The 15,849-nt window shown below is 44.4% G+C and overlaps 1 protein-coding gene across 2 annotated transcripts in view; it reads right to left on the minus strand.

Annotated features, from left to right (window-relative positions):
- The window catches only part of DYNC2H1 (dynein cytoplasmic 2 heavy chain 1), a 1,541,159-nt gene that overhangs the window by 151,617 nt on the left and 1,373,693 nt on the right, over nucleotides 1–15,849 (minus strand). For both annotated transcript variants that reach the window (XM_069202358.1, XM_069202357.1), the window contains one exon: nucleotides 6,118–6,234. In XM_069202358.1, the coding sequence (XP_069058459.1) occupies nucleotides 6,118–6,234 (117 nt within the window). The remainder of the gene's footprint in view (nucleotides 1–6,117; nucleotides 6,235–15,849) is intronic.

The following is a 15,849-nucleotide window of genomic DNA, read 5'->3' on the forward strand; positions in this document are numbered from 1 at the left end:
AAGTCTGCATTCCTCCCCCTTTCCACTGCCCCTTATATTCCTCTCTTGGACCTTGCTCGTCAAACAAGTTACTTACCTTTGGTAACTCATTATCTGGTAGAGACAGGATCTAGCTGCAGATTCTGTACTTTAGAATCTTCCCCAAGGCACGAGCCTGGACCCAGAACCCTTTTTCCCATAGCATGCCTGTGCCTCAGGAGAGGGCGTAGCACAACTCCGTAATGACATTGTCTGCCGTATGTGACGTCAGCGGAGTCCATATAATCCCCTCGCCGACATCAGTTTCTTCCATGACTATTTTCCATGCTCAAAATGTAGAGCCGCAACAGGAACTGCCTATTGAAACAGTGTGCTAGCACAAAATACACCCCTGTGTCAAATAATCACTGAATTCTTAATTCAAGGTGTAGCTTTCCATAACAAAATCTTCTGAGACCAAAGCGGACTCAGTTCGCAGAGTGGGGAAGATGGGAAGGTTGTAAAGGAATCTGCAGCTAGATCCTGTCTCTATCAGATAATGCGTTACTGAAGGTAAGTAACTTGTTCATCTGATAGAGACATCTAGTCGCAGATTCCTTACTTTAGAATCAGATGCCAAAGTCATAGTAACCCGGAAGAGGGAATGCAAACTGAGAACTTTAAAAAGTGTGTACGTTTTACAAAACCGGCCTAGAACAAAAGAAAAGGACCCGACAATCATAATAATTAAGGTGTGTAATACCACACTCTATGACATCAAAGCCTGTAGAAGGAACCACTGGTAAATAAAACCATAAGACATGAAAAACATGGGAATAAGCTCATCCATGTTGGTACATCAAATGTGTGTCAGAAGAGACCCAACAACATTGAAAGTCTCTAACCAGAAGAAAATAGACCATACAAGAGATATAGACCATACATTCATATGAATATCTATGAGGAAACATATCCTTTATAGTAAAAGAACTGTGTAAAGGACCTCGTGCCCTAAGGTAACTATACCTCGCACCCTTGGCATGCACTGATAATTACCGCACAAATTACAGGACTCATGACATCTTTGATAACATCACTGATAATATCAATGTAATATTTGCAGCAAAACGTTTGATGAAAAAACTGTGCATGGCGGGAGAGCGAGTTATAGTTAGCTTAGGGCCTGAGTTATAGTTACTTGAGATAACTCTAACGATAAGCAGTGAATTTCTATGGTTTGGTATGTTTAAAATGTGAGCCGAACTATAAAGTCCCTGTAACCTTTGATTTCTCAAGTACATTTCTAATTTTTTTTAAATGTTATTTCCTAACTATAACATCCTTGTTACCTTTGTTTTTTTAGTGAATATATATATATATATATATTTTTTTAAAGGCTGAATAAAACAGCAAGCATTAAAAAGAGACCTTGGTAGTGTGGCAGAAATCAAGGTGAGTATGTGACTCCTGCCATGATTAAGACTCATCTACAGATAAACTAGAGAAGGTGTGACTAAGGCATAAACAGAAAATATACAAGATTCTAAAATAAAAACAATCTGTCTGATTTTGTATATTCCATTTTATGACAAATCTTCTCCAAGTGTGAACCCAACCAACAACTAGAGTCAGGTGAACAATGAAACTGTTGTACCTAGATGAGGCACAACAGATATACATATCTTCATAAAGACGTATCCCTGAAGAGGGTAAAACTCTTCAGAAATGGAGGAAGTATTGAATGCAAATGCCCAAGCGCAGAATAACTCCTAAACAGTTGAACTATTAATTATTCTATACAATAGATTGAATAGAATATATATAGAGATGTGTCCCAAAGAATACCCATGATAAACTAACATAAGCCAGGAAAAGAAAAGAATAATGTCCAAAGAACATGTTGACACCATCCAAATGTCGAAACCAAAGTGTAGAAATTCCACAAAACTATGTTGGCTATTTAATATAAAACTTTTTAAGACCAAACAAGGAAAGTATTAAAGTACCCAAGAAGATACTTTCTGGCTTCTAAAGTATCCAGTCTACCAAAAGTAGAAAAAAACGATACTACCATATCATATGTAAAAGTAAACATACACCACAATTAGTGTAGATCAACAGCTACCTTATTTAACAGTATAAAAAGGACTTAGTAAACAGATACCTATAGTGTTGTAGAATCCTTATGAAGAAACCTCTTTGAACAGAGATTAAACAATATGCTGACACTTCCAAGGAGCTATTGATATTTCAAGTTCCCTACAATAGATACTAGTATAACTCCAAAATCTTACAAGTTAGAAAAAATCTCTGCGAGAGAGCAACTCTGTACCCTCAATTGAAGGTGAAATAGCCCACAAGTTAAGGAATCCCTACTGCACATATATATATATATCACTGTCACAGAAGCAAATATTCAAATACTCCACTTAGAGTATGATATATACTAAAAAGGTAACAACTCTTAAGCACAAGCTTTTCTTCAGAGTAAAGTAAACAATGTCTCCTTTCTATCAGGTGTATTAAAAACAGATCTATGAGGCTGTTACTGACAAACTCGAAGTGGAAAGTTATCACTTTACACTAAGTAATGACGTTATTGAAAGTAGCCTTGAACATCAGGCATGAAAAACCCCATAGGGTCCTAAGGCACTGTACACACCAATAACAACTTCAGGAAAAACCGGGCATGGGAAAAGCAAGAACACCCACTGGGTGACACATTTAGGTTGTAACAGATCTATAACTGAAAAAGCCTCACGGCCCTGCAGAAGCATGCCTTTTCTGTGAAGCAAGTGAAGACAAATAACCTTACCAGTCAGTACAGGACTTATGAACTAGGCCAAAAGGTAGAGAAGAACCAAGCTACTTTGCTGGTCCACCCGTACTGTTACAAAAAAGCCTTACAGCTGAGTCTGCCTATGCACAAATAAATGGACACAATCAAATGGAATGTTAAACAAAGTGGCTTGGACTGGTTCTGAAAACCCTGAGGTACATAAACAGGCAAGGCGATGTAGCGTAACCGGGGAAGCCATAGCTGGACCTACAGAGGCTGTGGGAACCATGCCACAGCAAAAGATTAGTTTAGCTGCTTGCTGGCCATCTTGAATCATAGGAGTAAGAGTGCTCCTGATTTCTTCCTGAAGCGCAGGCAAGATGTTCGCTAATGAGTCCCATAAAGAATGAGAGAAACGTCCAAGAACACAAGTTGTAGTCACAGAATTTGTGGAAGAAAAAATATGCCTGCCAAAGACGTCTAGACTCCTGGACTCTTTATCAGATGTGACATGTGGGAGAGACTCACTATCATGGAAGACCAAAGCTGCTGGTGCTATTAAACTTCAATGAGTAGGATGTCTTATTAGACAAGCTGGATCACCAGGGGCAGGTCAGTACCTGTGGGATATAGCCCGGTCAACAGGGTCCCCTTAATCAGGCTTAGCCCAAACCTGTAACAAAACATCATGAAGGGCTTCGCTGAAAGGAAGCACTGATTTAACCCCTATCTGGCTTTGTTGGAGGTCATCAATAAGGGCATCTGAAGATAATTCCACAAAAGGAAGAGTAAGATCCAACACTACTGCAACCCTTTTTAGCATGTCTGCAAAGAGGAGCTCGCCTCTGTAGCAAATCTAGAGGGTCACAATTAGGCCTGAGGATGGAGAAGAATCCATTCAAGCCATTAGCCACAGCTAAGTCAGTTGACCAGCTGTCCTCTCTATGAGATGCCAACTCCTCTAACGCCTCTCCACCATCTCCCTCAGTAGGATAAACATGAGGGGACTCTTGTGGAGGAAGATCAGGGATAACAGGCATGACTGGCATGTTTCCCGATGTCGACTTCAGAGGGAGAGAGGGCTTCGACTTTGATTGGCACCGGCAGCAACGTTACTGATTGGATACCGGCGTCGAAGGTGGGAACCCCCAAAGGGCTGTGCACGCTGAAGGCCTAACTGAAGCCACCAGTGTAGACACAGTCAAGGCACTTCTCACCCCCTTGCAATCCAGAGATACTCAAGAGGAAGGAGATTCACCAAAGACAGCGTGAAGGGAAGTACAATATTCACAAATCTGATCAAGGGTCGCCTCATTACCTGGAAAGGAAGGGAGATGCACGGTAGACTTTGACCTCGTATCCTCAACTGAGGAATGGTGGGAGGTCATATGCAGTGAAGTCAGCATCTTTTGTGACTTTGGCCCCTTGCGTCAAGACTTAACTATTGACATCGATGGAGAATGGAGTCCACAAGAACGACTCCTTGGTCATCAGGAAGACAGGACGTTTCCCACATCCACACTGCCAGAAGCGTCATTCGATGCTCCCACAGAGCTTTCGGCCAAAATTGACGACATTAGTGGCACTCTTCAGTGTCATGGTTGCTCGCCCAGGCACCACATACAAATCGAGTGGGGGTCTGTAGCCGACATTTGTTGCCCACACGACCCACTGGGTTTGAACCCAGAACACATGGGAAAAGCGTACTGTTCCAGACACTGAAAATATCGAGGTGAGTGCACACGGCCCGACTGACCGCTACCGGATCTGAGTTGCAAGAGCAGAAAAGAAGGAACTGACATCGGTGTGTCGGCAATGGGGTTGTATGGACTCTGCTGACATCAAATCCAGTAGACGATGTTGATATGGGGTCGAACGACGCCCTCTTCCAACATGGAGATGTGCTATGGGAAAAAAAGTTTCCCGATCCAGGTTCGTGCCTGGGGGAGATTCTAAAGTACGGAATCAGCGGCTATATGTCTTTATGAGATACATAATGTATTTTACCATTACATGTCAGAGTGATTGTTGGAAAATCTGAATCTCAAATCCCCCACAATCTTTCTGACCAAGCAACATCCCTGTGGCCACTCACACTACTAGAAGCAAGTGTCTGATTTTCCACAGTCCAAATAATTCAGAAAGCACAGACACACCAACAGCCTTTCTCTGCATATGGATCTCAACATCACAACTATGGAACGGCCTTACTTTGCACAGCAGATTTGATTCTTCATTGGTGCAATTTGGCATAGATCTGAAAACCATCCTCTTCAAAATGTTCCGACCATTCTAGACTGTATCCCTTTTCTCTGTGTGCATTTATTATCCAGAGGTTACCTCTGTAACCTCCCAAGTTGGTTATGTATCCTGCTGCTATGTTCAGCACTCTGCTGCCTGTTTGGGCTTGATTTGCTCTTTGTAAATATCCCCAATAATAATATATAAGCAAGAGGCAAAAGTGATTTTATGAGAGATGCACTGATATGGGTAGTACTTATTTAGAGGGGTTTACCTTTTTGTTAAGCATATGAAGCTCTATAAATTAGATTATTTGAAGACTGTTCTTTGGTCTAGCTTTAACAGGAACCACTGTTATCTTCAGACCTGACCAGAATATGGGGCAATCCTGTATCTACGGTTAAGGAAGATTTGACCATGGTTTAAGAAGCATTCCAGAATGTGTGTAGTTCGAGTCTCAGTGCCTAGGCTGCAGTAAGTCCCCATGCTATTGAGTACTTCAAATTCAAGCCTAAAACTAGAGGATGACCTTTCGATTATTTATGAGAATGCCACGAGAAGGCCTGGTGCTGTTCAACAGCTGCTCATGAGACTCAACGGGGGCATGGAGTGTTTTTAATTTGGAAGCTTGGCTGTGGTGCCTGGTCAAAAGAAACTTTCATGCCTCTGTTTCTGTTCTGCCATGCTTACTCAAGGCTAGGTAGGCTATGGCATATATAGTGTGTCAAACTGTTCTTCAATGGAGAAGTTATGTAGAGCAAAAACTATTCAGAGATTGTACATCTCATCTCCCACAAAATATTGTTACTGAATACACCTAAGCGGCAGGGATGCACCATTATATCGGCCATTTATTTTTGCCCCCACAGCTTCATGTAAGCTCCTATATATACCTCTTTTTGTTGCTGGAGCGGATTCTACAAGATCATGTAGGTACAAATGGTATGATTAGGGCAGTTTCTCAAATATGCCCATGACAATAATCAGCTAAAAGGTTAAATAAAATAGGATGTGTAAATGTAATGTCTAGAGAACGCCACAAGCTTGCACACCCGCCATCCTACCCACACGACATTAACAACCATCACAATTAATTAAATATATTATTTGAGATCAGAAAACTGCCTAGGATGACAAACCTGGTTAAGTTTCTTCCACAGATTGAGCACAGGAGATAGCTCATTAGACCAGATTTCTCTGTCAAATTTACAACCGGCTGTAACGGACCTGCCAAGGATGCGTAGCTGTGAAATTACCTAAAGGGGAAAAAAGAAGAGCTAATAAAGAAATGGTAATAATATTAACTCCTGCACTTGGCTCACTCCAACATCCCTTTAAAAATACTTCTTACATCACAAGACATGAGGCATAAGGCATGAGTTATGTTGGGATTAGAGGCCGAAGTTTATTTAGCATGTACGATTAGCACTTGTCCCTTGGCACGGGGGCCATCAATCATTCTGACAGGTGTCATTATAAATCACTCCCTGTCATAAATCAGTCTCTGATTAGTTGTAAATCATGTCATATATCATTTCTCACACAATCATTGATAAGCCATAAATCATACATGCCAATCTGGAAGGTAAATGGACTTCTCTGTGCTGGGTTTTCTTATAACCATGAGGGGGGGTTACTACTCAACTGCTGTTAGGCTCAACTCACCTACTTTGCTTCTCCAATTGTGCCCTGCTGTCCGGATGGTCTGGGCTGCAAGTGCCATGCTCTTTGTTCCCCCCACTCATCCAACTTACCCTGACATAAGGCATCCCCAAGTAAGTAGCCTACACCCTTCACCCTGCCCTGCTTTAACCGACACTTACTCCTCGTTCTGCACGGTTACCTTGTCTCTTCTTTAACCTGTTCTGTGCCCAGGACGTAATGGTTACGTCCTGAGGCACAGTGCTGCTGTGCCCAGGACGTAACCATTACGTCCTGGTCACAGAGCCCCTCCCTCTGTGGAGTTCCCCCCCACCACCCCAAGTCAGGGATGGAAGGGGAAGCCCTTCCCCTTCCACCCCGACCCCCCCAACCCCCACTGTGACGTCAGCGCGCGCGCGCGCTGATTAGTCACAGGGTCTCCCCCATCGCGCTGGAAGCTCTGCTTCCAGCGCGATTGAAAGAGAAATGCAAAGCATTTCTCTTTAAATCCCATGGGGGAGGCCCGGAGGGGCTTCAAAGGGAAGGAAATGTATTTCCTTCCCTTTGAAGTCTCTCCCAGGGTTTCAAAAGCCGGATTGCTTGCAATCCGGCTTTTGAAACCCCACTAGACACCAGGGATTTTTTTTTTTTGACTGAAACTGACAAAAGGGAGCGACCCCTTGGGCAAGGGTCGCTCCTAGGGGGGGGGGGGGGCATTTTTTTGGGAAGGCCTTTTCTGCCTCCCCTGGGGGCAGATCAGCCTATTATTAGGCCGATCTGACCCCAGGGGGGGCAGAAACCTCTAGGCACCAGGGATAATTTTTTTTTATTTTTTATTTTTGTTATGTTTTTTTTTTTTTGGTGGGGAGCGAACCCTTAGGCAAGGGTCGCTCCCCTAGGGGGCAAATTATATTTAGGCCATTTCTGCCCCCCTGGGGGGGCAGACTGGCCTATTTTGATGAGGCCAATCTGCCACCAAGGGGGGCAGAAACCATTAGACATCAGGGAGTTTTTTTTTTTGGCGTGAATTTCACGCAAGGGGAGCGACCCCTTAGGCAAGGGTCGCTACCTGGGGGGGGGGAATTATTTTAGGCCATTTCTGCCCCCCTGGGGGGTAGATCAGCCTATTTTGATTAAGCTGATCTGCCCCCAAGGGGGGCAGAAACCACTAGGCACCAGGGATTTTTTTGTTTTTTTTTGTTTTACAGATGGGGAGCGACCCCTTGGACAAGAGTCGCTACCCTGGAGGGGCAAATTGTATTTAGGCCATTTCTGCCCGCTTTAGGGGCAGATCGGCCGATTTTAGGTCAATCTGCCCCCAAGGGGGGCAGAAACCACTAGGCACCAGGGATCTTTTTTTTGAGCCGTCACGCAAGGGGAGCGACCTTGTAGGCAAGGGTCGCTCCCCGGGGGGGTGTGGGGGGACAGATTTATTTTAGGCCATTTCTGCCCCCCCTGGTGCCGGCTGAGATAGAGGCCAAAATCCACAGGTAGGCACTGTATTCTATGAAAAAATGTGATGTGTCCACGTTGTGTTTTGGGCCATTTCCTGTCGCGGGCGCTAGGCCTACCCACACAAGTGAGGTATCATTTTTATCGGGAGACTTGGGGGGAACGCTAGGTTGAAGGAAATTTGTGGCTCCTCTCAGATTCCAGAACTTTCTGTCACCGAAATGTGAGGAAAACATGTTTTTTTAGCCAAATTTTGAGATTTGCAAAGGATTCTGGGTAACAGAACCTGGTCAGAGCCCCACAATTCACCCCATCTTGGATTCCCCTGGGTTTCTAGTTTTCAAAAATGTGCTGGTTTGCTAGGTTTCCCCCGGTGCCGGCTGAGCTAGAGGCCAAAATCCACAGGTAGGCACTGTTTTCTATGAAAAAATTTGATGTGTCCACGTTGTGTTTTGGGCCATTTCCTGTCGCGGGCGCTAGGCCTACCCACACAAGTGAGGTATCATTTTTATCGGGAGTCTTGGGGGAACGCTAGGTGGAAGGAAATTTGTGGCTCCTCTCAGATTCCAGAACTTTCTGTCACCGAAATATGAAGAAAATGTGTTTTTTTAGCCAAAATTTGAGGTTTGCAAAGGATTCTGGGTAACAGAATCTGGTCAGAGTCCCACAAGTCACCCCATCTTGGATTCCCCTAGGTCTCTTGTTTTAAAAAATGCACAGGTTTGGTAGGTTTCCCTAGGTGCTGGCTGAGCTAGAGGCCAAAATCTACAGGTAGGCACTTTGCAAAAAAACAGCTCTGTTTTCTTTCAAAAAATGGGATGTGTCCACGTTGTGTTTTGAGGCATTTCCTGTTGCGGCTGCTAGGCCTACCCACACAAGTGACGTATCATTTTTATCGGGAGACTTGGGGGAACGCTAGGTGGAAGGAAATTTGTGGCTCCTCTCAGATTCCAGAACTTTCTGTCACCGAACTTTGAGGAAAATGTGTTTTTTTAGCCACATCTTGAGGTTTGCAAAGGATTCTGGGTAACAGAACCTGGTCAGAGCCCCACAAGTCACCCCATCTTGGATTCCCCTAGGTCTCTAGTTTTCAAAAATGCACAGGTTTGGTAGGTTTCCCTAGGTGCCGGCTGAGCTAGAGGCCAAAATCTACAGGTAGGCACTTTGCAAAAAACAGCTCTGTTTTCTTTCAAAAAATTGGATGTGCCCACGTTGCGTTTTGGGGCATATCCTGTTGCGGGCACTAGGCCTACCCACACAAGTGAGGTATCACTTTTATCGGGAGACTTGGGGGTATGCTGGGTGGAAGGATATTTGTGGCTCCTCTCAGATTCCAGAACTTTCTGTCACCGAAATGTGAGGAAAATGTGTTTTTTTAGCCAAATTTTGAGGTTTGCAAAGGATTCTGGGTAACAGAACCTGGTCAGAGCCCCACAAGTCACCCCATCTTGGATTCCCCTAGGTCTCTAGTTTTGAAAAATGCACAGGTTTGATAGGTTTCCCTAGGTGCCGGCTGAGCTAGAGGCCAAAATCTACAGATAGGCACTTTGCAAAAAACAGCTCTGCTTTCTTTAAAAAAATGGGATGTGTCCACGTTGTGTTTTGGGGCATATCCTGTTGCGGGCACTAGGCCTACCCACACAAGTGAGGTATCATTTTTATTGGGAGACTTAGGGGAACGCTGGGTGGAAGGATATTTGTGGCTCCTCTCAGATTCCAGAACTTTCTGTCACTGTAATGTGAGGAAAATATGTTTTTTTAGCCAAATTTTGAGGTTTGCAAAGGATTCTGGGTAAAAGAACCTGGTTAGAGCCCCACAAGTCACCCCATCTTGGATTCCCCTTTGTCTCTAGTTTTAAAAAATGCACAGGTTTGGTAGGTTTCCCTAGGTGCCGGCTGAGCTAGAGGCCAAAATCTACAGGTAGGCACTTTGCAAAAAACACCTCTGTTTTCTGTCAAAAAATGGGATGTGCCCACTTTGTGTTTTGGGACATTTCCTGTCGCGGGCGCTAGGACTACCCACACAAGCGAGGTATCATTTTTATCGGGAGACTTGGGGGAACGCTTGGTGGAAGGAAACTTGTGGCTCCTCTCAGATTCCAATACTTTCTGTCACCGAATTGTGAGGAAAATGTGTTTTTTTAGCCAAATTTTGAGGTTTGCAAAGGATTCTGGGTAACGGAACCTGGTCAGAGCCCACAAGTCACCCCATCTTGGATTCCCCTAGGTCTCTAGTTTTAAAAAATGCACAGTTTTGGTAGGATTCCCTAGGTGCCGGCTGAGCTAGAGGCCAAAATCTACAGGTAGGCACTTTGCAAAAAAACAGCTCTGTTTTCTGTGATGTGTCCACGTTGTGTTTTGGGGCATATCCTGTCGCAGGCACTAGGTCTACCCACACAAGTGAGGTATCATTTTTATCGGGAGACTTGGGGGAACATAGAATAGCAAAACAAGAGTTATTGCCCCTTGTCTTTCTCTACATTTTTCCTTCCAAATGTAAGGCAGTGTGTAAAAAAGACATCTATTTGAGAAATGCCCTGTAATTCACATGCTAGTATGGGCATCCCGGAATTCAGAGATGTGCAAATAACCACTGCTTCTCAACACCTTATCTTGTGCCCATTTTGGAAATACAAAGGTTTTCTTGATAGCTATTTTTTACTCTTTATATTTCAGCAAATGAATTGCTGTATACCCGGTATAGAATGAAAACCCACTGTAGGGTGCAGGTCATTTATTGGCTCTGGGTACCTAGAGTTCTTGATGAACCTACAAGCCCTATATATCCCTGCAACCAGAAGAGTCCAGCAGACGTAACAGTATATTGCTTTCGAAAATCTGACATTGCAGGAAAAAGTTACAGAGTAAAACGTAGAGAAAAATTGATGTTTTTTCACCTCAATTTCAATATTTTTCTTTTTCAGTTGTTATTTTCTGTAGGAAACCCTTGCAGGATCTACACAAATTACCCCTTGCTGAATTCAGAATTTTGTCTACTTTTCAGAAATGTTGCGGTTTCTGGCCCATTTCTGTCACTGACTGGAAGGAGGCTGAAAGCACAAAAAATCGTAAAAATGGGGTATGTCCCAGTAAAATGCCAAAATTGTGTTGAAAAATTGGGTCTTCTGATTCAAGTCTGCCTGTTCCTGAAAGCTGGGAAGCTGGTGATTTTAGCACCGCAAACTCTTTGTTGATGCCCTTTTCATGGAAAAAACCACAAGCCTTCTTCTGCAGCCCCTTTTTCCCATTTATTTGAAAAAACTGAACTTTTCACTGTATTTTGGCTAATTTCTTGGCCTCCTTCTGGGGAACCCACAAAGTCTGGGTACCTCTAGAATCCCTAGGATGTTGGAAAAAAAGGACGCAAATTTGGCTTGGCTAGCGTATGTGGACAAAAAGTTATGAGGGCCTAAACGCGAACTGCCCCAAATAGCCAAAAAAAGGCTCAGCACAGGAGGGGGAAAAGGCCTGGCAGCGAAGGGGTTAATTATGGCTGGATGTTGCTTCTCTTGTGCGCTGCCCCCGTTCTTTCATCAAATGAGCTTAACTTGGGGCAGCACCACTTAAATCTCCCACCAACCCTTCTCTCGTAGCCCCTTCATATGGCTGTTCAAAGCATACCTCTGGCCATTGAATGGTACTTAGTTGTTCGCACCCAAGTGACTCCATATTTTTTGATATGTAATTTATGTCCTATTGGTTGATGATACTGTATTCCTTTATTTCATTTTTCGTGTGTTGTGCACTATATATATATATATATATATATATTAAATCATCTCACTTGATCACCTTTGCACTGCGCAGGAACATGTGGCACTTGGATACATTTTTGAATTGTCATTTGAGCAGTCTTGAATATGATTAATCCAATCTTCAAGTTTTGAATTTTTAGCTTTTTTTCCTTGCCACATTTTTTTTGGGAAAAAAGTATTTTTCTACATAGTCTACATATATTTTCCTGAATGATTGCCTTTGGAACAATTACTGCCCTAATTCCATTGGATTACATGGTTTTCCCCATAGGGTTACTGACCTGAATATGATGCAGCAGCTGCAGAACCTGCCAGTGGTTCCTGTGAGCGCAGAGTCATACTGCAAGAGGCTGAGGCTGCCAGAGTGAAGAGACTGACCACACTTAGCAAAATGGTGATCACACTGGTCCTTACCCCTGACCAGAAACAGGCAGCTACAGCTGAAACCTTAGCAAGGGCCCGGCTGCCATAGGTGGTTGAGGATTGTGTTTTGTAGACCCAGAGGGGGCCAAGCAGCAGCCTGGAGCCAGAGTAGAGATGCCAAAGGTGCAGTTGGTCTGTCCGGGTTCTTCTGCAGGCAAAGTGACTGAGCTGCTCAGTGTCAATAACCACCAAGAGACAAAAGAACAGCTTGGCAGACTAGTAGGGAACAAATCATTACGGCAATGAGCATTGAGCAAATCAGTAAGGAGAGTGGAGAAAGGTCACATGGAGACAGCTGGGATAGATAAAGGAGCTGCCGACCACCAGCTATAGCCCTGCTTGCATGGATGTCACAACATGCATATTTTGAGATCTAAACCATTGTTTCCACTTTTTTACAGTTTGAAGGTTGCATGCAGTTCTGTGTTCAAAAGGGAAAGGAGTTATATCCGGACAGCAAAACAGGACCAGGGTAACACATGGTTGAGAGAGGAGTCAATGAGATGCTATGGGACTGTGGGAAAGAGATTCCATCATACAGCACCATTCCATAAAGCATTTTCTATAGTTAAGTTGTCTTCAACATATGGGGACTTAATACTCCGTAGAAATTTCCAGAGGTCCTGAATAAAACTACATTAAATGGTAGGGAGGTAGTAGTGAGGATGGGAGCTTGGCAGGCGGAGGGAAGGTACATTTGTCTGTTATAGGAATCTCACCTGATCCCTAAGGACTGGTACAGATTACAATTTAGATGATTCCCCAGGCAATAAAATTCTTCAGGCTGGGTAGGAAGGGGAAGAATAGCGGTCCTTTATGTAGGGACATTCCCAGAGAAGTGGTGCAGACATGGTCTAACAGAGCAGATAGGCTCCTTTCCCTAGTTCTCAGGTGGCACTGTTGCAGTCTCACCAAATACATAGCTAAAGAAATACCTGAGAAGGGCTATGTAAGAGGTTTTAGAAAAAACATGAGGAGACATAATCACAGGAGGGGCAATTAATCTGATGATGGACAGAGGTAGGAACAGATGATATCAGAGACACAATAAGACAAGGGCGCTATCAGTGGGGGGAGGGGGAGCAGGATGTCTACAACAAATGGAACTGGAGAAAATATGGTAGCCCTATCCATTCCTTCTAGAAGGCAACTTCTCTTGTTTTCATCCCTTTCCCTATTCACAACCCCTCTGCCACACAGGTACCTTAAATTGAAACTCAGCAATAGTATGAAGAGCTCTTCGCTATTTTGCTCATTGTCTACTGTGCTACTGTCTAACGTCACTATTCATAAGTGATTTTAAACCCTTCTGCAATTTAACCACCCTATCCTTCATTAACCTCTTCCTTGACATGCCCATGAGCACTTTACCCTATTTCCTAATTATCTGTCTATCCCCGGTTGTATCCACCTACTAAGAATCAATTGCACTCATTGTGCATATTAGAAATCTTACACTGTTCCATCAACGAAAACGTCAAAGTAGGCCAAAAACGGTCTGACAAACCGTTACCACAAATTATCTGGTACAGACATATTCTAGTTGCATTTTCCTTACCTTTGAATTTCACCAAGGGGTCAGTCTGGATCTGGAGATTTTTCTTTGAGCAGTACCGCTGTGCGCCGCTGGGTGGCGTCGGTCGACTCTGCGTCCGTTGTTGGCATTGTGTTCACCAAATATGAAGTCATGGGTGGTATATAGACACCACCCTGGTGCGCTGATGTCAGTTTCTTTTCACGACTTTCCACACCAGAAGTACAGAGCCATGAAGAACAATGACCCTGGAGCACCAGAACTTGGGCCGTGAAAGAAAAGTCCCTGTCCCTAGAAATCAGTTGGCAGTGCAGGGAGGATGGGCGAGTTGGTAAGGAATCTGCAACTAGAATATGTCTCTACCAGATAATTTGTTACCAAAGTTAAGTGACTTGTTCATCTGATAGAGACTTCAAGTTGCAGATTCCTTACCTCAGAATAGTTTCCCAAGTGATATGATCCCTGGAGGAGGGTCTGCTAACCAAGATCATACTAGGAAGCCCTACCTGTCCCCTTGGACCTGACTGTACAGGCAGTAGTGTTTGGTAAACATGTGCGAGGATGCCCACGTTGCTCCCTGGCAGATATCCAGGACTGGGACTCCGCGTGCTGGCACAGTAGTTGCAGCTGTTGCCCTAGTAGAGTGAGCATGCAAGCCTCAGGGGAGGTTACTTTTTAGCCACTGCTTAGCACATTTTAAAGCAGAGAACAACCCATCTAGAGATGGTTCTTTTCTGCACAGCCCGATCTTTCTTCACACCCACCGAGCGCACAAAGAGTTGATCATCCACCAGGAAACCTTTGTTACCATCAAGATAGAACACCAATGCTCTTTTTGGTCCAGGCAGTGGAGTTCCTCCTCTTCCTTAGAAGGATGTGGAGGTGCGTAAAAAGTAGGCAAAGTGAAGGATTGGCCTACTTGAAAAGGAGTGGCCACCTTAGGTAGAAAGGAAGCCATAGTACGAAGCACCACCTTGTCAGGACGGATGGAGTTGAAAGGTGGCTTTGAAGAAAGAGCCTGCAGCTCACTCACCATGCGGGCAGAGGTGATAGCTACAAGGAAGACTGTTTTCAGATCAAGCAGTCGAAGTTGCAGTTGTGAAGTAGCTCAAACGGAGCACACATCAGAAAGGTAGCAACCAAGTTCACATCCCATTGGGGCATTATGAATGGGGAAGGAGGAAAGAGGTGACCCTTAAGAAATATTCCAACAATGGGAGATTTAAACAAAGAGGGTTGATTAGGCAATCGGAGGAAAGCCGAGATGGCAGACAAAAACCCCTTGAGGTTGCCTAGAGCAAAGCCCTGCTGGGCCAGAGAAAGGACAGTCAAGAGGACCTCAGAAAGAGGAGCAGAGAGGGGGTCAAAAGATTTGTCTGTACAGCATATCACAAATTTTTCCATCTACAGACGTATACCGTTTTGGTGGAGTGATGCCAGGCTGCCAAGATAACACTGCAGACTTCGGGTGGAAAGTCAAAAGCTGTCAACTATCGCTGCTTACTCTCTACACAAGAAGGCCAAGACTGGACAGGTTTGGGTGGAGACCCGTCCCCTGCTGCTGCAACAGAAGATCCTCCTGAACAGGCAGTCTGATCGGAGGAGCATTGGCAATGCTGAAGAGCTCAGGATGCCATACTATTTGTGACTAGTCTGGAACCACAAGCATGGCTTAGGCCCGGTCTTTCTTGATCTTCTTGAGAACTCTGGGCAGAAGTGGTATTGGCGAAAAGGAGGTTCGAGTTCCACTCGTAACAAAAAGCGTCGCAGAGTGAGTGTGGTCCTGGAAACTCCAATGGACATAAAACCTGACATTGTGCGTTCTCTGCGGAAGCGAACAGATCTAATAAGGGCTCTCCCTACTGCTGAAAGAAACCTTGTGCCACCTCCGGATGGAGACACCACTTGTGATCGACCAGGTATTGACAGCTGGGTTCATCCGCTCTGACATTCAGAGAACCCACTAAATGTTGAACCACCAGGGATATGTTCTGATGTTCCATCCATGTCCAGAGGCACAGAGCCTTCTGACAAAGGGTTCACAACCCCACCCGACCTGCAGTACC

This window comes from Pleurodeles waltl, chromosome 8, assembly GCF_031143425.1.
Source record: "Pleurodeles waltl isolate 20211129_DDA chromosome 8, aPleWal1.hap1.20221129, whole genome shotgun sequence".
Classification (NCBI taxonomy): domain Eukaryota; kingdom Metazoa; phylum Chordata; class Amphibia; order Caudata; family Salamandridae; genus Pleurodeles; species Pleurodeles waltl.